Source organism: Rhea americana, unplaced genomic scaffold (genome assembly GCF_003343005.1).
Source record: "Rhea americana isolate MKP2758 unplaced genomic scaffold, rheAme1 scaffold_39, whole genome shotgun sequence".
Taxonomy (NCBI): domain Eukaryota; kingdom Metazoa; phylum Chordata; class Aves; order Rheiformes; family Rheidae; genus Rhea; species Rhea americana.
This window is the reverse complement of record NW_028186523.1, coordinates 5650263-5674857: the sequence shown is the minus strand read 5'-3', so window position 1 is coordinate 5674857 and position 24595 is coordinate 5650263. Positions and strand designations below refer to the sequence as shown.

The 24595-nt window shown below is 37.6% G+C and overlaps 1 protein-coding gene across 1 annotated transcript in view; it reads right to left on the bottom strand.

Annotated features, from left to right (window-relative positions):
• Nucleotides 1-24595, bottom strand: part of ST18 (ST18 C2H2C-type zinc finger transcription factor) — a 170424-nt gene that overhangs the window by 28431 nt on the left and 117398 nt on the right. The window contains exons 7-13 of the mRNA XM_085313531.1: nucleotides 21530-21720; nucleotides 16482-17282; nucleotides 13462-13596; nucleotides 11531-11621; nucleotides 9785-9889; nucleotides 8158-8363; nucleotides 4882-5093 (exon numbers count right to left, since the gene is read on the bottom strand). Coding sequence (XP_085169657.1) covers nucleotides 4882-5093; nucleotides 8158-8363; nucleotides 9785-9889; nucleotides 11531-11621; nucleotides 13462-13596; nucleotides 16482-17282; nucleotides 21530-21720 — 1741 coding nt within the window. The remainder of the gene's footprint in view (nucleotides 1-4881; nucleotides 5094-8157; nucleotides 8364-9784; nucleotides 9890-11530; nucleotides 11622-13461; nucleotides 13597-16481; nucleotides 17283-21529; nucleotides 21721-24595) is intronic.

Below are 24595 nucleotides of genomic sequence, written 5' to 3'. Positions count from 1 at the left end.
TCAGTGACAGTGTAATCACTCCCACGGCTTTTACAAGCAGCTGGGAAAAGGAGTTCAGTATGAAAAATGAGTGAAAAATGACTGAAGGCTGTTTTCTTTATTCCAGTATCTATTCAATGAAAAGATAAGGTACAAGCAGTACTCTACAATGAATATCTATCTAAAATGAAAACTAGTAAAAACTTGCATACAAAGAATAGTCTCTATCCATGTCTCTATCCACCTTAAGTACTTTGAACTCAAAAGTCAAGCTTTTTCAGCATTCTTTATTTTATAAAATAAATGTAGCAGAACTGTAATTCAGTTCTTTGAACTGCATCACCTAAGACAATAGACTGTTGTTTTTATGATAAATTACTCCTGCATTTTTTCATATGCTTTTGGTTCATCCAATAGCTCACAACATTTAATACTCTGCAGTGTGTCTCAAGTAATGATTGCAAGTTAAGCTTTATCTCATAGCTGGATCAGAAAGAGTGAATTATTGCATCTGCATGAATCTTATTTCAAAGCTGTGGCCTTAGGGAGATTGTATCATAACATGTGAGGAGTTTTATGTATTCCTTGGCTGGCATCAGCCACAGCACTAGTATTAAGTCCAGAAGAACAACATTACTAATGATTTTGCTTTCCCAAATGCAGTTCAGTCTTGTTCTAAAAGTGCAAAAGGGCCCTTCAGTTCTGGCACTGGGAATAACTCTTGAACTAATTTGTTGCCATGTGTACTGCTCTCAGTGCAACTCCATTCAGAAGAGTACAACCTTTCTACTAATAATCCTCAAAAAATATATGCATTTGGTCCACCATTCTTCAGACTTACATTCAAACAATTGAGTTCTTCTGCTACTGTAAGTGTAGATATTTTTTGTTGAAATGAGAATATTTGTAATTGCCCAGCAATATTTGAGACACAAATGAAGTCACAACTTCTGCCCAGAGCAATTCACAAATTAAAAAAAGACTGCCAAGAGTATASTCAAGGAGCAACAAGCACAGCAGTACAACAGGATGGCACCTAGCGATAATCCTGGCTGATTTTTCATCCTGTATTTAGGCTTTACAATATTTGGAGTAAAGATATGTCTGACAAATGTGCTGAGCATTAACTACATTGTTGAAATAACTGATGTAATTATCACTATCATTGATATCCAAGAATGGAGAGATGACATAATTTTGTTCAAAAACAGAATATGAACCTTAAACATTTTTAGCAAGTCTCTCTCTCTCTCTTTTTTTTTTTTTTTGTTTTCTTTCAAGGCATAGTGTGCATATGCCATTTTGTCTAAACAGGTGGGAAAAACACCAAAACATTCAACAAAATGTTTGGCAAGCCGTAGTGATCAGGATACAGATGAACTGTAYTGCTTGCAACTACCTCTGTGAGTCGTGAGTGTGGTAAGAGTTGTAAATAGGGAAGATCTCGGGATGTTATAATGTAGACTCTAGCACTGTGCTAGAAACTGTGGGCTAATTTGGCTTTTAAGGGAGTTCTTTTATTGGCTTCAATAGGAGTTGAATGAAATTACATAAGCTGAAAATGAGATGCAGCCTGCGAGAGACCRGTTTGGGTTAAAGACTGCACGAGAATTGTCTGACCATGGTTATATTCAGGGGAACAGTCTACTACAGTTCTGCACCTGTRGTCTTAGATAAAATAACAAGGATATTAAATATTTTTCAAAATCATATCATCAAGGTATCTTATGATCTTAGCATTTTGTAGACAGCTGATAGATAATTCACAGARAAAGCTTAGGTTCCATTTTATTTTGACAGTCCAGTCCAGAATAAATTTGTTCATAAAATTATTTAATTTCTAAAATCAGAATTTTTGTATAGTTATATCTGGCAGATCATCTTTGCACATGAATTCTTTTTTGTGAAGTTTCGCTTATGAACAGCACTGCTAGTGTGCAATGTGATTTCTCTATCCTTGCTACCCTTTTTTCTGTCTCCGGCTCTCCCTTTTGAGCTGATGTGTAGAAAATATGAGAACATTTCTTAATATATATGAAAATCTATTAAATTCATGAAAGTTGAAAGAGTGGTTTAAAAAAAACAGTCATTTTTTCATTTAAGTATTGGCTATAATAACTGGGAAGTGATGAACATTCAAGGTAAAAAGTCAAACTTTTCCTAAAAGATGGAAAACACTTTGGAACTCAAAAAATAAAATTTGAGAGACAGAAAGAAAAAAAAAAGACTTTGGGAAAACACTTGTGCTAAAAAAAATGTTTTGGTGTTTTCTCCACCTGTTTAAGCAAGGCAACATATGCACACTGTGCCTTGAGCGAAAACAAGAAAATGACACTTGCTTGAAATGTTTGAAGTTCAAGTTCTGCTTTTGAAACCTGGAAACACAATATTTTTACAGATCTGACAATTGCAAATGAACTTGCAAAAGATTTCCTGCCATATCTTCTGCAGTCCCGTCGGCCCCTGCTCCATCACGCTGGCTCCCATCTGTGAAGCTCGTGGCTTGGATTGGGGGGCGGCTGCCTGATGCTCACGTAAAGAGACAAAACACCTTTCCAAGTCAGGAGCTTTGATCTGCTATAGTATGGTCTACGCTGCGCAGTTTTCTTTGGCAAACGAACAAAGAAATGGGGCACAGGGCAGGGCTGAGGAGATCTGCCATTACGGCACCCCACGCAAGTACTGTCAGACCTGGGGACTGCATGTGCTATCAAAAACAGAAAAAGAAATCATTAACTCTGTAGTTATCTCTTGATGCTGTATTATTTGAATATGCACACTGATAAAGGCCTTAGGGGATATTTTTGATGATCTAACAAATTTGTATATATTCTAGTAGTTAAACATTTACCCCTGTGGCAAATACCATCCATAAAACAATTCAGAAAAATTGATACATAGATGGTAAATATCTTTTAAAAATAGCCTTTTGCTTCATATTTTAAGATAAGAAAGCCTCTTCACTGAAGACACGGTTTCCAGAGATTTATATCTACAATTTCTCCTTTATTCCYCTGTGATAAAAGTAATAGATAGTTAAAACTAAATAAAAGCAGGGCTTTTTAGTGGTTTTGGCCACTAAATCTTTTTGGGGCTTCTTTGCCTATGTTCTAGCCAGGAGGTAATTCTGATTCTTCTGTCAGATGCTCTGTAGCAGTATGCCCTCCAGAAAGCCTGGCAAGAGTGGAGACAGGCAGACATCAAGATATACAGTTGATTTTCTTTTAGGCTGTATTCCTGGCTGTATGAAAGGAGTAAGCTATATACCCCAAGAGTCTCTCCATATCATTACTATTATGTTTACGTCCACTCAAACCTTTCCCATGATTTGGCAACTATGAAGCAGGTATGGAGGAGMAAATCTTTGGTTTATACCTGGTCCCTTTACTGCTCTTCTCTGGCAAGAAAGGTCTATTGCTGAGGTCAGCCAAAGGCTGTAGCAGCAATTTAATCCAGCCATTGGCATCAGTTTCCTTTTCATTGCTAGAAGAATCCTCTACTGAAGTCCAGTGCAAGGAGCTTTCTGCAGTGGATATTAGGGATGAATCTGTCATCTGGGAAAGGTTTCATGTGCATAGTTTGAGATGGATAACGTCTGAGTTATGGGGGATGCACTCTAAAATGTCTACACTGTGGCATTCCTAAACACCCTTTTCAAGATCCAAGACCCTACAAGTGGATATCAAAGGCAGAAAAGCAGATTCTTCTGCTTTGCAGAGGTGCAAGATTTGGAATAGGTAATGAAGTACTACACTGCTGTTAAAAGATGTAGTTCTTCACAAAGAATAACAGCTACCCTCTTAGCATGGAAGCCTGAAAAGCTTTGTAGACCAACAGCGATGGAAGCCACCTCTAGCCAGGCTGAGCCTGCTGGTACAACAGACATGGTAGAATGTCACTAGCTTGCAAAGACATAGTTCATCCATCTTTTGGAACACACATCATTACTCAAGTCCCACAGTAGAAAAAAATCTGATATTTTACATCTTGATAAATACATATCTTTTTCCTTCCCATTGATTTCTTCTCAGGTTTTGTAACTGCATCCCCTCATCTACACAAAGCTTTCAAGAGTTTCACTGAAGTGGATCATGTGTGACTGTAATACAAATAATAAACAGTGCTCCTGCAACCATGGTCATCAGAAAAAAGTCTTGTCTATTTTCATAAACAATATACTACTGTGTAATGGCACAGAAAATAAGGCTCCAAGCTCACACAGTACCATTTGTAAATCATAAAGATCTGCAAGGAAATGTAGAGCAGAAACCAAAACATGAAAGCCACACAAACATCTACGATTTTAGGCAGCTTTCCATCATGACAGACTTGCACAAATTATCTATCTCCAAATGCTGCGAGCCTGATTCTCCTCTTTCTCACTGGTAGAAAGCAGAATTTACTAAAGTCAGTTGTCGCTTCCCTCCCCACACCTTGTAAAGCTGTCACAAGCTCAGAACACATCAGACTCGATAGGTACAGTTTCATTCCATTGCTAGAAAYACATCACCTTGATTAATCACATGATTTTTTTAGTAGCCTCCAAAACGATTGCTTGTGACAGGTTTCAGAGGGAGGAAAATTCCCTCTTTAATCAGATCTAATTTATTATCCACCATAAATTATTGCTGGATTTCAAATATCCTTCTCCTTCCCTCCCACAAAACACCCACCTTGTATTTAGGGTTCAATTACGAAGACAGTTAGAACATAATTTCTCCTATTTATTTATTTGCATCAGAATCGGTCACTACAATACCAATTTTTTCTCTGTCTCTCTTCAAAAGAGCATGCAAACAGAAGCCTCCTTTTTGGGTATTTAATGCAGTCACTAACATGAAAGACAGTTTATTCGCACAGTTCAGTAGCTAGCACACCCTCCAGGTTCTTGGACTACCCTACCTTGGCAGACAGACTCTGTGGTTTGTTGGAGAGGATCTCTGCTGCTTCCCTGCAGCGGGTGGAAAGGTTCAGGATAGCAGCAGCTGCTGCTATGTGGGTGTCTTCACTACATTGACCGTAGCTATAAGAGTTGGCATGGCAAGGGCTCTGTGTGTGGGCGCTAGCACTAGGCAGTCGATTAGAAAATTTCACTGGATTTGAAAAATGCTTTGCTGTTGAAGAGAGATTTGATTAGCAATTGCATGTATGCGATTCCTCCCATTAAATAGTTTTCTTTCCCAGACTATAATTTCATACATTAAAATATTCAAAGAATACATTTAAAACAATCCATTTCCTACAGGTTATAAAGGCTTGCTGTAAAAGTGGGTTCAGAAACATGATAATTTGATTTTTACCAGAAAAATACCTTTGCCATATACACCTCTTACAACAAATGCATCTGAGATTTTTTACTCAGATTTTACTCACTGCTTACTCAGGCATTAAAAGCAATGTTGTCCAAGGAAAGACTGAACAAGCTTTAGTGCGTTATCAGTCTTGACCTGATAACACTGGTGGGCAAATACAATTGCAATTGCATCCTTTTAACTGCTTCTTCTTGGAGCTCTGTTGTGAAAAAAAACCCAATGACTTATTCAGTCTTAGCTAAAACCACACTGCTTGCCCTACATAAATGAATAATTCTTTTATTCAAATTGCTTAGCTTATGGGAGAAAGGTGAACAAGATGAGGCTCTTGAACAAACCGGCAGCAGTCAGATAAGAATATTACCCGTTAGAAATATTCAGTTTTGTTTTCATGAATGTTTTTAGTATTTTAGTACTTTTTACTCTTTAATCAATTAGAAAACCCCAACAATGAACATTCAGAATAAAATTGGTCTTAGCTCACCTTTTTTATATTTGATATCATCTCGAATAATATATAGCTAAATAGATCAGTTAAGAATGAAAAACTAACTTACAGGTGAACAGAAAAGCACTTTCACAGACAGAAGTGGAGTATGTGGTTCTGTGTTTTTCCCTTCATCACTAGCATTTACTCTAAAACAGGTAGAAAGAACTCAGCTCTTTATTCTGGATTTTGGAGTCTGAAATGTCATTAACTGTTGCAGGGAAAACACAGCATCATGATCTCAGCTCTTAGTAAGCAATAATAATTTCTTTTGTCTGTAGCTCTCACAGCACTCTGCAAAGATAAACTAAGCAAAATCCAGTTTCTCAGCCTACACCCAGATACACCAAGAACATTTCCGTGTATAGCCATCTGCTCACCATGTAAAGATCTGAGCCCCACTGCTCTGGATCCCCTGGATYCTTTTGCTTTGGCTGAGTACGTTTTAATGCTATGACCTACATGAGACATTGAAGAACTCATCTTTCCTCAAACTTAGGCTGTTCTGAGAAAAATGCTTGTTTGTGTGCACTGACTGTAGCTGAATGTCATATTCAGTTTTTCTAAACACTGGAGGCATCTCAGTGGAGCCTGATCATTCGGCTTTCCCTTTCTTCAGTGCAAATGAAAAAGGATTTTACTTACCCTGCTGTAAAACTGGAGCATGAGCAAGAGGGTCTACATTTTTAGCAGTTACTACAGCTAACTTCAAATGATATTTAAAGAGCAAAAAGGTGCATCTTCCATTACCCACTCTAAAAGACCAAAAAAAGCAGGCTATGAAGGATGTTTGTTTTGCCAACAACTCAAATTTATGAATGCAGAATCCACAGAGGACTAGTGATMGACTTTGGGCTAGTATTTATTTACAGAGGATGCTGAATCAACCTCTACATCACCAGCTTCTTATTGGCAACTTTTGTATAGCTGCGTAGTCAGAACACTCACCTGCTCTTTTACTTTCACCTTTCCACTAAAATAATAGCTGTATGCTGTGCAATCTTTACAGGAACAACATGCTGTAAACTTCAGCCCTGATATACATCATACATAAATTGCATATGTATGGCTTTGCATTTGTATAAAAACATTTCAGTCATTTTTTTTTCCTTGAAATGAACCTGTGAAATAGACATGCATCTGTGCAAAGCGACAGCTAACAGAGACTATTCAATTTTACATACAAAATTGGAAAATCTTCCACCCAAGTAGCTGGCAGTGCACATATTTGCTTACATTTAACAAGCTGATTTTCYAGGCCAGATACATATCTACTTTGCATTTACAATTTTAAATAGATATTTACATATATACAAATACATAGATACATACATACATTTTATACACACACACACACACATTCTTTCTCATATACACTGGCACACACACAGATAAATATATACATACATAAAATTTCTGCTTTTCTGTTCACCTTACTGTGAATGTTCTCCTTTGTTGGGATAAGTGGGATGTATTTTTTTTTAATTTAATATATTTTTCGTCAAAAAACCTAGACAGCCTTTTGCCACATTGCTTTGAATCTATTTTCCCCTGAACCCCAATATGGCATAACAAAACCCCCTTTTCCACTGTCCTTAGGGCAACTGAATTGCTTGTTACTTGTAACTCGAGAGTATTTTGTAATGGATAAAATAATGGCAGAATCTTGCTGAAATATCCCATGCAGATTCTGAAGATTATCTGCAATAAGTAATAAGTGTTCACACTGTGATATCTCATTTGTGCAGAGTAATACTCCAGCAAATCTGTAAGTGATGCAAGCAGGGGCAACTCATTGATGTCAGGGAGCTAACAATTTGCTTCACTGGTTATGTCTGTGCTACAAATATGGCATAGCGCAGAAGTATCTGAGATCAAAATGAATTAAATTGAGGCCTGGAAGCAGTGCAGCTGAGGCACATGGTTTTCTAGAAAGCATGAATACCTGTACTGATGGAGCTAAAAGATATCTAAAATGCCTTTTAAAACCCAACTTAGATATTTCTGTACTACTGTTCATAGTGTCTTGTGTAGACATATTCAATGGGACTTCTCATAGCAGCACGTTATCACGTGCATAAAGATATCACAGTTTAGCCAAGGGGGAAAGTGACAGATAAAAAGTAAATCATTCCTTTTTACTCTCCCCTTCCCCTGATAATTGTACTTGGAAGAAAAAGGTGGGGGGGGAGGGGAAGAAGAAGAAAGAAAGCAAACCTTTTAATCACTAGTGATTATTTTAGCATTCTGGCCACAAGCAGTTASAGAAGCTTCCTATAGAGATTCTTTGAATCTTATAAGATTGAAAGCAGAACAAGCAAGCAAGCAAAGAAAGCCATTTTGCTCATCTTTTAAGATAAAATGGAATTTCAAGCTTACATTCGAGGAACTGGGGTGTCTTTCGTCCTTGCACCACCGGTGCCATTGTGCGTTTGCCAAAGACTTGTGCATCAAAGCTGGCATAATCAAATGGTACTTTCCCAAACTTCTCCTGTTCTTTCATCAGGGTGGCTCTGGAGGATGTGACTGGCTGTGAAGTCCTGTAATTGTACTGAGCTACTTCAGGCTGCTTAGTTAAATTTGTCCTGCAGAGAGAATGAGGAAAAGAATGAGAAAGACGGGAATGGCAAAGCAAGATTATCTTTAAATGACATTTTATTGAAAAATAGGATATAGCTGCATCTCAGTATCAGCAAGTGCTTTTATCACATGTAAAATCTATTAGTAGGTGTATAAAAGGAATAAGTAATATAATGATGGGTGATCTAGTGGTCAAAGAGTACTTTGACAAGTTCAAAGTTGTAGTCTTTAAAAAATCTACTATTCTCTAGTAATGCTTGCAGGCTATTTACAAGGAAGATACTGATTTACTTCTAGATTACCACTGGAGGATAGTGTTTCCTTTTCTTTTCTAAAGGTTATCTGGACTTTTGCTAGGCACAAGGCTTGTAGTGTAATGGATCATGACTGTTCTCACTTTACTGTGAATGAATATTATATAAATATAATATAAGGTGATCCAAAATAATTGCCACTGCTATTTGGGAGGAAATAATGATTAGCAATGTGTTATTCCATTTAGCTACCGTTCAGTAACTACTTGTCTTTAGTAATTTCCTAAGGACTTTTCATATGTAGAGTTAAGGCACGTGCAGTTGGCAGACACATGGACATAATATTCTGTAATGGCTCTGAAGGAACCATTAGAGCTGATCATGTCAATAATCCACAAATTAAAGTGTCCCCAAATAGACCTGAATATAATAGGTTGTAATGGTCGTGGTGCCAATGTTGTACAAATTATGCATGTCTGTAGGGTCTATATAACTCTTAAACAATTCTGTTGAATTGCTATAAAAATTGTTTCCCCTTTTTGATGCTATTATATAAGAATAAATTAAACTAATTAAACAAATAAACTTAAAATAAAGCAACTAAAAATATGAATTAATTAATGGTGGGAAAACAGAATGAGTAGAGTTCTCAACCCTTTCAGATACCTGCAGTGTGTGTGTTACGTGCCATGTAACTTAGGATCAGTGGAAAATTCCTTTGAAAAGCATGACAAAATAAATGTGCAGCTAAAAGTGTAATAATATCAAAAAAGATCTCTAATCAAGTTTCAATGGCCAAAATATTATAAAGAAACTGTTTTAAAAATGTTTTAAAACATTTTCTCAAGATAGGAGATTTGGTTTACTGGTGAAAGACATTTGAGAACCATTGATCAGGCTACTTACACTGAATTAAGATTTACTAGAATAATTTGATTGCTTTTCAAAAGATATGTATATAGTCTTTTAATGTCAGCCATAGTCCCAAGGACCACCAGAATGTTGCTTGACAAKTCTAAGATGTAGACAAGTTACATATTGTGCAGAGAACTGTCTTGCTAAAATGAGTTTACCTCAGTAGCTAAGAACTGAAATGGGTGAAAGATCTGAGGACTGAACAACAGTGTTTATGTAAAAAAACCTTGGAGACACTAGCTGAGGAGGACTCCTACCTGTGAGTCTGATCATAGCACTGTCCAGCTTTTGGAGACTCGAGCTGGTTTTTTTCCTGGGACATTGCCAATTTTTCAGCTGCAGCAATTGGACAACCAGAAAGACTGTTAAAAAACAAGGTGGAGAAAAGAAACAAGAAGAAAAATGTTAAAACAAAATTGTAAGTGCAGAAAATGTGTACTGTGGAATGCAAWGATTTTGAACCTCTCTGAAGGTCTGTGCACCTATGGGAACAGCTGCTGCTCTTTCAGCCCAGATTCATCTGCTTTTACTCCTTTACGTAAATCTGTGAAACTTCTGTATTTGACGTGAAATACTTGGAAACTGAACCATGCAGGAGATTTCCACAGCTCAGCATAGAGGTTTTGTGGCAGGCAAAATTTACCTTTTTATTTATTTTTTTGACAAATGGCATTTATTTTATCTGCATACCATAGGTATAAGCCTCTCACCAATTAAAAGGAAAGGATTTGGGGAAAAAATCATGTACCTCTGTACATGAATAATGACTGTTACCAACATACACATTTTTGTCATTTACATACACATTTCTGTCATTTCAAGTTATATTTTCTTTTTTTGAYTGTTTGTTTTATTTCCAGATTAGAACATGTCTTCTTGTCCTATTAAAGGATTGTTTATGATACAGCTAATGTGCTGCAAAGATGACTGAGGGTTTAAAACAGGAAAAAGAGTGAAAATATTTTTAATTGTTTCTTGCCTTTTTACCTCTTCTGTATTCCTGTAGCCAAGCTTGTGACGCCTCTGGTATTTGACTCTGACTTTGCTTTACTTTTTTTTTGTGCTACTGATAGTAACACGATGTGCTAATCCTTGATTTCCTCACACGATAACCAATGAATGAATCAACAAATCATCACCATGTGCTAAGGCGGCTCAAAACTGGAAATTAAATTTAAAAAGAACCACAAATATCCAATCCAACAAGCAAAAGTTATTTTTGACAATTTTCTGCCCCAAGTTTGGCCATAAGATTGAAAATGTATTTTTCTAGAGGAACGATCCTCTAGAAGAACGCCTCTGGAATTATTTTGGCTTACTGGCTTCCAGCAGAAAGCAACGCTGACAAGTGCTGTGCCAACAACAGCCATTTGCTGGAGACAGAGCACTTCGCCTCTCTGCCTCACCTGCAGCCCAGCTGCGATTCCCCAGCTGCCTGTCTGGAAGCCTTATCTCAATTTTACTTTCTCCCTGCAGGTAGAAAGTTAAACCGGCAAAAGTGCTCCAGGTGGGAAGCTGACATTTCTGAGGCTAATAARTGGAGTAAGTTTTTACAGACATTCTAAAGTATCCCCCTTAAAATTTCCAATTTTGCTAAAAGTGTGTTGATGGAAAATTCCTGCCAAGGTCTAGCATGTATGTGTGCAAAACACTGAAGCTTTGGTCTCAGCTGGGATTTTCAGATGTAGCAATAACAGCATATTTGTTCATTCATAGGTCATTYACATGATGGTGTTTCACTGTGAACACTGTGATACAGTGGCCGTTCAAATCTCTCCTGTGAAAAGGACTAATGGAGTTTGCCACACTTACTGCTGCAGCCATTTTTGATATAACGAAGTTGAACACAATTATTTGGCTATAAATTATACCAGCTACCCTTGTGGTTCATAGGCATTCGTCAGGGTAGCGTATCACATCTAGCTCCAAGATGTGCTTGTCAATTGACTCTCAGGCACACRCAGGCTTTGAAGCAAACAGGAATAGGAACTGTTCTGATCTACCTTCTGTGTGTGTTGCGATTGCTGTTGACATGTCCTCTTCCGGTGCATCCCGGAGTGGGGCATTTTAAAACATTTTCATGCATGGCAAGAACTAAACAGGAAGAAAAAAGAAATGTAAGTGATAACAACATACATTAATGAAAAATACATACGTTAAAACATATGAACATTCCTTTTTCAGAGTCAGAAGACTTTCAACTTTGTCACACTTTGGCCACAAAAGAACAGGAGAAGCAAAGGACCTACAGTGCAGCAAGGCCAATGCCTACAGGATATACCAGTTTATCCCTGCATGGTGGTAGAATAGGTTCCATATACAGGATTGTTTCCAGGGACTTCAAAAGAAGAAAGACGGAAGTTAACACGGATATATGCCATTAGATTTTTTGCCCTCTGTCTCAGACACTATTAAAGYAGTCAGAAAAGGGAGGTCATAGAGGGCCTCAGGCCACACAGCTGTGTTACACATAAATACAGTCTCTCTCTGGCTCAGGGATGCCAAACTCTCAGATTAAGGAAGCCTTTTTATTCCTTGCGCCTGAGTAAGATGATTTGTTCTGAGTAAGTTCCCTTTGAATCTCGGTCCCTTCTAATCACCTGCTCTGTGCTGAACCCACTTTAGATCAATCGGTCATGCCTCCAAGCAGCAGCTGACAGTCATGCCAACAGAAGTCATCACAGAGACAGCTTCACAAGCAGTGAATATAACCTGTTGAATGTACATTTCTTACGTCCTTTGATGTGGATTGTCTTTACCAACGGTAGATGAATATCTGTATAATACAGAATATATCTTTGTACATCTTCCCTCATGCCTTCTGTGCTGCATTACCCCTTAGGTGCACTGTGCTTCAGAAGGACTGATTGTCCAGTCAACTGGTTTGTTCTGTCAAGAACCAAATCTTGGTTACAGATAATTATTTTTTACCCAGCAGGACAGATGATATCTGATTGGAAGTGTGATAATTAAAAAGGACTTGTTTTTAAAAAAGTTAATGTTGCTATGGCCTTCCAAAAGCAGCAGCCTGCTTAATTCAACAGATGTTTCCATAAATACAGTTTAGTGCCAGATTTTTAAAAAGAGAGATCCACAATTAGGAACAGGACTTTGGTAAAGTGCAAGTATTCTAATTTGCTGCTATGTATACCACTACAAAAAAAAMCACATCCAACTGACTAGGTTATTCAAATGCATAGTTTCACATTACATTTTTGATTATTATGTATCATTTCATTGTATCATATCACAAGATGACACACATGCACAAACGAATGTAATCAGATCAGCACAGTTAGAAATAAATGTGGAATTGAGGCTACAGTGGCCATACAAAGGTTAGCATCATACGGAGTCATAAGAGAGGGACATGCTGTGGATCAAGGCTAGGATTTTTTCTCCTTGAACTTAAAGATGTAACCTCCTTGAGCTGAGAATTAAGGACAACATCAGAAACAGCTCTGAACAAGCATGTCCTAGGCCTCTAATTATTGGAAATTGGAAAACAGCAGCCTGGGTTGGTGCATGACTGCAGCAAATCGGGTCACAGTTCTGAAACAAGGGCAGGTACGTGCTCTGTGCACTATGCCTTAGCAAGGCATGGCCAAACACGATCAAGAGGATAGATAGGGCTACAGCAGGTAGGTCTGCTGGCAGCATGCAGATAGCTGGTCTGTGGTCTTGTTATTCCCCGGCCATTTGAGGAGCCAAGTACTATTTGCAATGCTTCTGATAAGTAGTGCTTAGAGTTTCACAAGTGTGGGAAGTAGGACGTGACTAAGAGCTGGAGGGCAAAGACAGTGTGACAGCTTCTCCTTCAGCCTCATTCTGCAATCTCACTCAGAATATCTACATTTCTTTTCCAGCATGAGCACACATGAGCCAGGGTACTAAGTCAGATCCAGTTGCTGCCTGGACTGCGGGTGATACTCACTTTCTAGTGGCACTCTAACTTTATGTGGACAGCCTGAGAGACTGCGGTGGTGAGGGTACAGCCCAGTCACATGCCCTGTGCCATCACATCCTGGGATGGGACATTTGGTTTCTCTCTTTTCAGGCCTGGGTGAATCTGCAGAGAAATCAGATAAGGATTTTGTTTGGTTGTAGACCCAGCCTGCATCCAACTGAATGATCTTAGCAGCTTGATAATATTTCTTTTGTACRTCAGATGCAATTCCTAGAAAAGGCTTCAACACAGACTTAAGCAATTTAAGTATTCCTTTAGGTCTTCATAGTGTCCTTCAAACAACAGCTTCCCCATCCCACGTCATTTATGTGCTAAACTATATTGCTTTAGGATTGCAGTGTCATTTATTCTATTCAAAGCCTCAAACAGGACACAAGCCACAATCCAATAAGCCAGAAAACTGGCAGCATCAACCAACAGCCAGATCTATAAAGGAATAAATAAAAAAACAGAAACAATCTTTTACTCTGTTAATGTCAGACTCCAGGAAGCCGGGCTAACCAAATAAAAGCTGAGGTTCGAAATAAACAAACAAACAAAAAGCGTTTCAACCAGAAGCCATTCCTTAAATATCGCAGATCTCTAGGCTGGGAGTTCTTTGTTAGGAAACTGAATACGTGCCACTTTACATTTGAGAGGCAAGGCAAGCAGTTCCCTCTGGTACACACGGCAATATCGCTTTGTGGAGCAGCCCACAATGACAGCGAAAACATGGAGCAGCCGATACCCTTTCAAAGGGCAGGTCTCAGCCCAGTCCCACAGCTACCACCCTGCGACGACCACAGTGCATTCACAATTTTTGCTTCAAGCACCTAGAAAYGTGCAAGAAGCACCAGTCAGAAGGCTTTTATTTGATTTCCAAGGCGGGATCAAAAAGTCTGGGCGAGAAAGGCATGAATCCTGGTCCAGAAATTCTCTTGTGAGAAATATGCGGGAAGTGGCCGCATAAATTGCTGAGGATGTTTTAGCTCAATCTGTGATTGGCTGCCAACAACTTTCAGCACGGAGGGAGAAAACAGCTGCAGCCAGCGCAGGGAGCAGCCTCCTTCAAGCACATGCTGTTGGGCTCCACGCAGAACGCGCTTAGGGAYGGGATCACCAGAGACGGCCGAAGGTAAAACGTCCTGGCAAGCCTCTAGGTTAAAAAAGCCAAAAACAAAAACAAAAGAAAACAAGGAGGAAAGAAAGAGTGAACATCAAGAGGAGACCCCAAGCCTTTTAGAATCACTGCAAATGGAAAGTGAGGAGTCCAGACTCCTCCTTTGAAACTCTTTGCTGCAACGGTGCAGAAAATGAAGAGGGATCCTAAAAAAAATGATTTATTTTTCACTCCACTAACTGGAGAGGTTTATCATTAAAATCATGGAAAAAATGTACATTTAAACCATGTTTATTTGATATAGGATCCAAGAAAGAAAATTAAGACCTGAAAAAAAGATGATGTGTTTTCAGCACCAAAAATAAAGAACAGTTAATTTTCTAATTGAAATAATTTCTGTGCCTGACACTACACTGACTAAAATCATACAACGTTTACACAACCTGAGGAAAGCCCATTTTTTCCTCCATGAATGAATGCTACCTCTGAATTAACTTGCAAACTATAGTTAATAATAATATGAGGTGACTGAGGAAGGGCCAAATTCTGCCATGCTTGTCATCGCTACTTCTTCCTGTGTGTGCTGTAGGAAAGTCACATTGACTCCAATGTGACCCCTGGTAAACAAAGCTGGTCTCAAGATAAGAAAAGGTATCTGTAAGAYTCCTGCACAGATCGCAGTCATCTGAGCAAACAAAGGTCAATGTAATTTAGCAAGGAGGTAAGCTAATATCTTGCATATACAGCTTAAGACATGTTAATGAAATGACTGTTTGAGACAGAAAAGGCAGATACATGCATACACTATCTTATTGCTACAGAAAATGTTGCATACTTGGAACTCCTTAAAAAACATCCCAGTTATCTTAGACAGTAAATACCTTAAATAACTAAACTACTGTAATATATATATWTTATATATATATTTTATTTTATATATATATATATATAAAATATAAAAGAGTAAATATATGGACTACTCTAAAGTAACACTAGAAATACCAGACTAACTCTATTTGTTTATCAAAGGCAGAAATTGCAACGATGCTGGGGTGATCTCACTACATCTGCAAGCCAAAAAGGGAAACTCAAAGGGCAAATGTAGGTATTGTTACCTACTACAGCAGGAATGTGCTTATAAAATGACATCTTTTGATGTTCTGTAATTATCCTCAGTCAAGGAGTTTCATACCCCACAACCCACTTTACAAATCAAACCCAATTTTTTTATAGCTCTACTTCTGGAAGCCTGATTAGATGCTGAAAATGGAGCTATGTTCCTATGGCCTAGTGGGATTTCACAAACTATCAGGAACAATAAAGATTTTGGAACTTATTGGCAATTCTGCTGATGGTGAATGAGGCAGAAGAGGCACAGCTTGTGCTCTCCTGGCTCTGAAATGCTGGCTACAGTAAAATGTAATGTTGATATGTGAAGGAGACAGAACTCAGAAAACACAAGTCTTAGAAATAAGATGGTATGTTTGGAAGAGGCCAGTTTTTCATCCTAACTTTTCCTTGCCTTCTCTCTTGGCTGCTGAAATTCAGGAGGTATGTATTACTGCTCTATGGAGGAAGAGGAGGAGGAACAGGGGAAGGAGGGGGTGGGAAGAGGAAGAGGAGAAGGAGGAGGAGGAGTGTCAGTGCCAGCTACACAGCCCTTTTAGTAGCCATTACCGATCATTTCACATAGTGGTTTGGCAGGAAGCCAAGTACCTAGTGTTTAACCTGGTTAGATGTAAGGCACTAGAGTGAAGGTATGTAATTAACAAAATTACCAGCTAAATTCCAGATTCTTAACTGTTGCTATAAAACCTCTCTCAGAATCCTCTATCAGTCATAGGATAAATGCTTAAACCAGTAAGAACAGCCAAAAATACTTCCTTACGTTTGTTGCTAAATATCTGTCTCCCACCAATGTCAATAACTTTGGTTTGTCTCCTTTCCCCTGCTAGATGCTCCAGAAGAAACCTATCCAGTTCCTTGTAGGTGCTGTGAAACACATGGCCTTGCTCTGCCTGCAGAGCTATCGCTTGTTCGAGCAAACTCAAGTTCCCTTTTGTCTTGTCCAGATCAACAGACACTTCTGTAGTTTCTGACAGGCACTCGTTGTCATCTTCCTCGCTCTCAGGGAAGGGATTCTGAATTCTCTTCTCAAAAGAGTCTGCGTGAGACTCCTGGGGTGCTCTTAGTTCTGTTTCTGAGTCACAAACTGTTTCACATGGGCCAAATTCTACTTCTTCCTTCTTAATTTCCGGGACTTCCAGGATGCTTGGCTGATTACMCTCTACAATATATTTCCGAGTTGTTACATGGGGCTTTACATTAGTTTCTTCTGAAAAATTTGAGGAGCTGTCCCACTCGTTGTCCATAATTTCAGAGGTACTTTCATTTTCCTCAGATGAAGAGTATTTTGGGTCAGAAACACCAGTCTTTTCCTTTCCTTCAGTAGAGTTAATCATGTAACATTCATCAGTGTCATCATTTTCTGTTTTTAAGGAGTGAAGGCCGCTATCAATTAGATTTTCCATCACTGCTTGGTTGGGTGCATCCTTTGCTAATTTTCCCATGTTCGTCAAAGATTTGGCCATGGCATCTTGGTAGGCGGTGTAGTTATCTTTCCTTTGACTGGAATTTTCTTGCCCACTCATATGAGAGGTTTCCTCAGATGATTTTGCAGTATTTTCTGCTGCATTGGAAAAAAGCAAGAGAAAAATATGTAAGAATAACTGCTTTTGGTATGTTGTAGAATTGATATGAAGTTATCTATTTGCCAATTTCCATTTCTTTACTCAAAGGTACTCTGAAACGATCAYAGGCACCACAGCTACATCTAAAATGACTGTAGCATCAAGAAAAGCCCGTCTGAGATTATATCCACTTTATACTATAGCTCCAAAGCTATATGAGAAATAAATGTGTTGTTGTTTTTCTCTGATGGTAAAAAGACATATATTATCTTAGAACACAYACACATTCATATAAATACAATGCAGTAAAAATATAGAATACATATAGTATGCATACGTACGCACACACACACACGCACACGCACACATTTTCAAATTCCTTTATATTTCACTTCTCTCTCATCTAAGATTCCCAAATATTTCCCCAAAATAGACCCCTAATTACTTTTCAAATCATTCCAAACCCTATGAAAGACCTTGATGGAAAAAGCTCAATACTTTACAAAGGGCAAGCTCCTGGTCACCATTGCAATTGCCACATTAAGTGATAGATCAGGTCATGCACAGGCAAACAGAAATGGTTGTTATGTACAGACTCATAAAGGACTTGTTAAAGACACCACTGAAGTGCATCCTGTCTTTATAAACATTTTTCTTCAGAAGAAAAGCGGCAGTCAGCAGGTAATAGAGGCTGCACGTAGGAGAGGTTGTTGGTGTGGAAGACAATGCGCCTTTTTTATCTCATTTAATTTTTTATAAACATTTCCTCTGACAAGGACACTCAAAAATACATCTCCATCATCTTCCTTTCTGGTAATTATCTCTCTAAAATCAACACTGGTTTGCCAGGATCAAGTAAATATTGCCATAGTAACTAAAAGCATTTTTGGATGAAGGGAAGAATTTAGTCACAACACTAGCCCCTTCAATAATGCTGATTATAGGGTACATTCTTTTGTTGGGATCTATTCAACATAAACTGAAAAATTTAACATTTTACTTCCTAGAAAGGAGGATGAATAAACAAGCACAGACTATTTGATAAGATCTATCWGTCCTCTCCCGGATCAGAAGAACTCCAGGTTTAAATAATAAATTAAGCATAGTCTAAAATGCAAATGAAGTTTCTCTCAATAACACAGTGAGCTATTAAGAAAAAGTGTAAAGGGTTATGATAATTTTAAAGTATTATGAACTACAGAAAACAAATAAAAAGCATTTTCAGTGAATATGTCCAATTCATTGAACTATTCTCTCAATCCACTTAACTACCCACATGTGTACAATAATGATTTATAGACATTATACCTAATTATGCATATTTGGGCTGTGTTAGAGTGCCTAACAAAAGCTCTAGAAAGCAACAATTACCTCTGTTGCTTAGCTACATAGTTTAAAATATTCCTATTAAGTGCAGATTATTGTGGAGGGGAAAAGGGGGACAAAAATGCACATGTGCACCACAATGCATTTCACTTTACTGCTGCCAAACTGTTAGCATTTTGGGTCATTTCCAGTTTACATAATTGTTTGGTTCAACTGTTTGTTATATGTTAAAAGAAAATATTGATTAATTCTTATTCTTCTTCAGAAAATTGGATTCATGCAGGGAGAGGTGGCCTTGTGCACTGTGTACATAAAGTTGTGTTTAAAAAAAAATGTCCGTAAACCTTAGAGCAACTTTTTAGCAGCTAGTTTAGTACCACACACATTGCAGTCTTCTGAATGAAAAAGTCTGCCGTCTTTTCACATCTCAGCAAATAAGAATGATGATTTGGCTCTACAACAAACTTTCGTCAAATGACTGCTTGGGTTTTCATTATTTTCTCTCTCGCCATTTAGATAAAAATGCAATCCCATCATCAGGTCCTTTTAAAAGGCAAAGGATTCTAGTTTTAAAAAAGTCTTCTCACCCTTCAAAACAAAATGAAATAAAACAAAACAAAATAAGACAATAGTAATAGGTCTTTTAAATTATTTYTTCTGGGTAAAAGACTGCCTGAACAAGAAGCAAGATGAAAAATAATRTAAATGCTATATAACTGAGATGTTTGATACCTGAACCATCAAGATTGATGCTAAAATGATGAGGAACTTTTAAATGCAATGTTTAAAAATTTGTTGTTGAACCAGTCTTAATGGTTCAGCTGCCTCAGCTTTGCTTTTCACTCCTATGGGCTGGAAATTTCCTTTGGAAATAATCAAAGCTGAGCTTAGTTTACAGTTGCATCAATCCATGAACTGAAGCATTAACACACCAACTGACAAGAATCATGAGTTCACAATAAAATAAGCAATACTACACTAAGAAATTGTAAATAAACCTACATATCCAGACCAGCTGTATGCTCTAGATGATAATTGTTTTCAGCTACTTTAATTGGTAAAATTAAAACAAAAGGGTTAGCTTGTATTATCACATATACAAGCAGATCTGGAGAAATCTAATTGGTATCAAATTTAACTTTTCTAAATAAAGTGTTTTTTTTTCTTCTAACTGACTGGCTGGGTGTATAGAGGGTTCCCCTATGTTTACATCACTGAATCTGAGCTAACAGTTGGCCTTTTCTTTTGAAAATAAAAAGTTAAATAACTTAGATTYCTCTGAATATCCGCATTTGTTTTACCCCTACACCTAGTAAAGTGCTTTCCTTTCAGTGAGTTCTTTAAGCTGGACAGAGGATAGACACAAGGGAAAGAAAGCACATGACTGAGGGCAGTTCTGGAAGGCCAGACCAGGCTGAATCAATATATATTATATATATTAAAAAGAAAGAAAAAAAAAGCTAAAATTTACAGATTTACGAAAAGGTGCAAGAATTCTTTTTCAAACAAATTTTCTCAATATTTGTGATGTTAGGAGATACAAATAKTCCTTGTAGGCCATTGAAAACCATGGTGCTCTTTGCTTGATGAATTTGGCTTAGCAATATCATCCAGAAGACACAGACATCGGGTATCACATTGTTAATTGGCATTCTGCTTGACAAGGCAGCTCCCTTCTAGTCTTCATACTGATAGGATCTGGACACCTGTGGGAGAGTCCTTCTAGAAGACTCACAAGTGAGCACTGGCTCAAATATTTGCTCTATGGGAACAACACAAAGCCCATCACTGATTTCAACAGAGCCAGATTTGGCTTCTTAATCTGAAAGACAGGCTTTGTAATTCATCTGTTTTATGGTATTCATACATATAACGCGTATGAAAAAGATTTTAAAGGAAATTCTTTTTAGAGTAGATAAAGATACAAATCCCTAATACTAGATTTTGCTTTCTTTTAAAGTATTGGAAAAGTTGGTTCAAGGAACTTATAATGGGAGTTGAAAATAAATTACCTTTAAACACCTGTAATAACCAATTTTAGCAACTGAGTGCAATATACGTTCCTATCAGTTTTCATAGCACCTGTGATTACAAATTTCCCAGTGCCAGATCATCTTCCTTTTAGCTTGGCTTCGTGATCTAATGCTGAATTTTCCATTTAAAACAAATGCAGCTTGTATGCCACTGATTTCTCCTCATTTGCCTGATTAACAATTGGCGCAGGACTTCTTAAGCAATTATGTGATGGCCCATATAATTTGATATTTGTTATTCATCCTGAATATATATAATGTTTGTTTGTAAACATATATTACATATATTACAAAGAAAGAGCAATAAAGACATACTGTAGCTATATCTTTCTGTCTCCCCTGGCCTCTTCCATATTTTTCGGCATACACATTGTAGAACTCTCTATAAATTGTTGGATATGTTTGGCTTAGCAGARCTGGAATAACAAGTATAAAAGTGCTGAGTCTAATAATTGTGTTAAATAGAACACACGTAGCAGTCACATGCATGAAATTGCTTTGCTAAATGTTAAAGTCAACAATGTTTTGCTAAGCAGTTTGTTTTTTCTTCATAAGAGCTCTATATATTCCAGTGAAAATCTACTTTTCATAAATGTGTTTTTCTCGGTGGTGGGCTTAACCTTGTTCTTTGACAGAGCTAGCAAAGAAGCAGATGCTGCTCCATATAAGACATGAGGTAGCGGATGTCTGTCTCTGTGACCTACAAAGCAATTACTAGACCCCATGATTTACTGTACAAAATAATTTGATGTATGATACTTATACCAAGACAGTAATGCACCCTTCCAAACCTGTTAAAAGTCAAACGCGTTCTACACCCTTTCTGAAAATACAGTGCTTCGWTTCTGTGGAATTCACATTCAAACCAAGCCACACTGCACAGCTACCTGGTGTTGAACTGCTTTCAAGGACATTGATATCTTCCTGTAAATCTGTCCTGTCTTCATTTTCTTCTTTGCATTCCAAACTGGGGCTGTAGTGGCGGGGCTTCATTAAGAGGGATTTTCTTTTGTTGACTGGAACGCCTGAAAGCTGCTCTTCAGCTTTCCTCTTCTTAGCCATAGAGCATTTGTAGGCACTGAAATGATCAAGAAATGGGTGATGATGGAGAAAAAAGTGGGAGAAGTGATGGGAAATTATTAAACAAACAGCACCATTCTCTATTTTAATTTCAAGCAAAGAAGTGAAGAACGACAAAATACTACTTTGCTTGCAGTTTTCGCTAGTTGTGTTTAGTGGATATTTAGTTTTAGCTCAGGTATTCAAAGGTCAGGGCACAGGCGTTCTACTGTACTGTACTGTTTTTTTTGTTTGTTTGTTTGTTTTGTTTTTTGTTTTTTTTTTCTCCACTGCTGCTAAAGTGTGTTTGGGGGAAGGGAATGGGAGGGGGGGAAAAGACAAAACCAAAACACCCATAACCCAACATCCTTAATCCTAAGTAAGCATATGTTAATCTAAGCTCTGTTCTACAGTAAAATAAATACAGCCAGGAAAGGATGAAGAAAGATTTAGACTGGGCAGATAATCCAGAAAAACAGCTAATGTGAAAAACATACCACCAGTTACACTATGACCTTCCGAACCTTTAGCTCCGTTATCTTTCCATTAGTATGGAAACTTGCTTGTCTCCTTTATGTTGCTGATCACAGGGGTTTTGCTTGTTTATTTTTGCTATGATCCCCTACCTTTGCGTGATCCRATGTTCAGTTTTATTACCTTCGAGATTAATTAAAAAGAGCCATGCTGAATTGGGGCAAGGGGGAAAGGACATCATAAATTTTATACAATTATTGACAAATTTTGTCTTTGTACGTTTGACACAGTCATGAGCTACCATTCAGGCTACGCCAGACTCCCCTCTCTGTTACACTCGATGATACTTGCCCATGTTAATGGAATTGCAGCAGTGTCTCAGAATATGCCCATTTCTTGTTATATCTACGTTCGTAGATTGCGTCTGCTTAGGTATTTTTTATTGATGCTTTGTGCTTTATTATAATGGTGTGTTTCTGAACCGCCTTTCTTGTCATTTGCATAGACACAAGAATGGCAATGCTGATTATTGTAACGTTATGCTTGGGAGGGCAACACAAAAAAAAGTAGACTTTGACTGAACAGCTATTGTGCATGACCAGGAAATACAATACTTATTAGCTTTGGTTATTTGGTCATTTTGGTCATAAAAAGTGATTTTTTTTTCACTCCTCTGCTCTGGGTCAGGTGTTTAAACTTCCACATATTTACCTAAGTTGAAAATCCAATTATGTATTGTGAATGAAATTCTTAGTCACTGTACACAGTTCAACAACACAAAATGTATGTGAAACACACTGCCCCTTCGCAATGTTTTGCAATACGGATTCCTATTTTAGTATCATGCCCGTGTGATGGTATCATTTTATTAACTTTAGTCATAAATGTCTGATTTAAGCTCTTCTCAGAGAAGAGAAGAGGAGGAAAGAGATAGGTTCCTCCAGAAGGCAATTCATCCCATTTGAAACTAGGTACATTAGATAAAGAGGATGAATCATTCCCCTGGAAAGGTCTTGACCAGTCTAGATGCCTAGTTTTCAGGTGAGTGACACAACAAGAGATCATTGCCTCTTAAAGAAGATTTCTCACAGATTCCATATACTTTCAGCTCCTCTGAGATCCACATATTGATCTGCATATCAATTACTTCTGCAGATAAAGTCTTTGCCAGTAATAAAGCTTTTGACCTGTAAAATATACAGGTGTTACATCATATGACATCTCGCTAAAGAGGTCTGAATCTTTAAGCCCCTTCCCCTTTCCTCTTTTTACTTTTTGCATAACTGATTTTGTTGTGCATATTGTTCTCTCATACATARTATTCTAAGAAATGTATGTAGTTCAAATAATAGTGCTCATATTATATCTGTCAGAGATGAAAAAACTACATATATGAATCTGTGTAATCCACTCAATGGTTTCTCAACCTTAGGCCTCCAGGGTGCATTACAAATCTACATGATGCCCTTAGGTGCTGGATTTTGCATTTGGCTCAATGACTTAGCTGCAAGATTTTCAAAAAATCCATGTATGCAGACAGCTCCTATTGGTTACACATATTACAAGCTCAACAGCATAAATTAATCCTTCCAAGGTATCTTATGTGCACTAAATTGGCTCAGGTTCTGATTGTTTTGGATGAAAGCATATGACTAACTTGAGCTTTTTGTTTTAAAAAATACCCATTTTTGGCTAAGCACCTTTTTGGCAATTCATCATTGCAAACATGAAGGACATGGAAATATGAAGATCTGCAGTTTGGAGGAATGTTAAAATCCTACCATATGCATCATAAACACAGTGGATATTCTTGATCTTCTAAAACCTAAAATGTTACGGGCATCAGCAATACTGGACGCTAACCACCTGCTGTAGTTGAATATATTATGGTTTCTCTGTTATTTCTCAGTTTTTGAGTACAGAATAGCACAAGTATCATATTAAAAGTCAGAATCACAATCCAACAAGTATCCTCTTGGAAATGATGTCATATAACAAGCAGACTTCAGGGACGGATGTAGTGCATATGCATATGCATAATTTCTTCCTAAGGAAGTACAAGTTTCTTAATTCGTATTTGAGAATAGCAGTTCATACCATTCATGTTGTTATAGACAAATTGTATAACTGGCAAATGTTTGAAAAACCTTTCACATAGTTGTTTTATCAACCAAAGCCATCACTAGGTTTGTTTTCAAATCTTTTTCATTTATTTGTCAAATTTCAAATTTACCTCCAGTAGTTATTGTRAGAGTATTTAGGAACAGATGAATTTCCAGTGTTTAATTTCCTTTCAACAAAGCTACAGCTGTTTCTTATACAAGCATAATTAATAGATTTTTAGAATAGGAGATCTGATTAGATCATCTARTATGACATAGTTCACAGAACTTCACCTAGTTCTTCATATATACCTATAT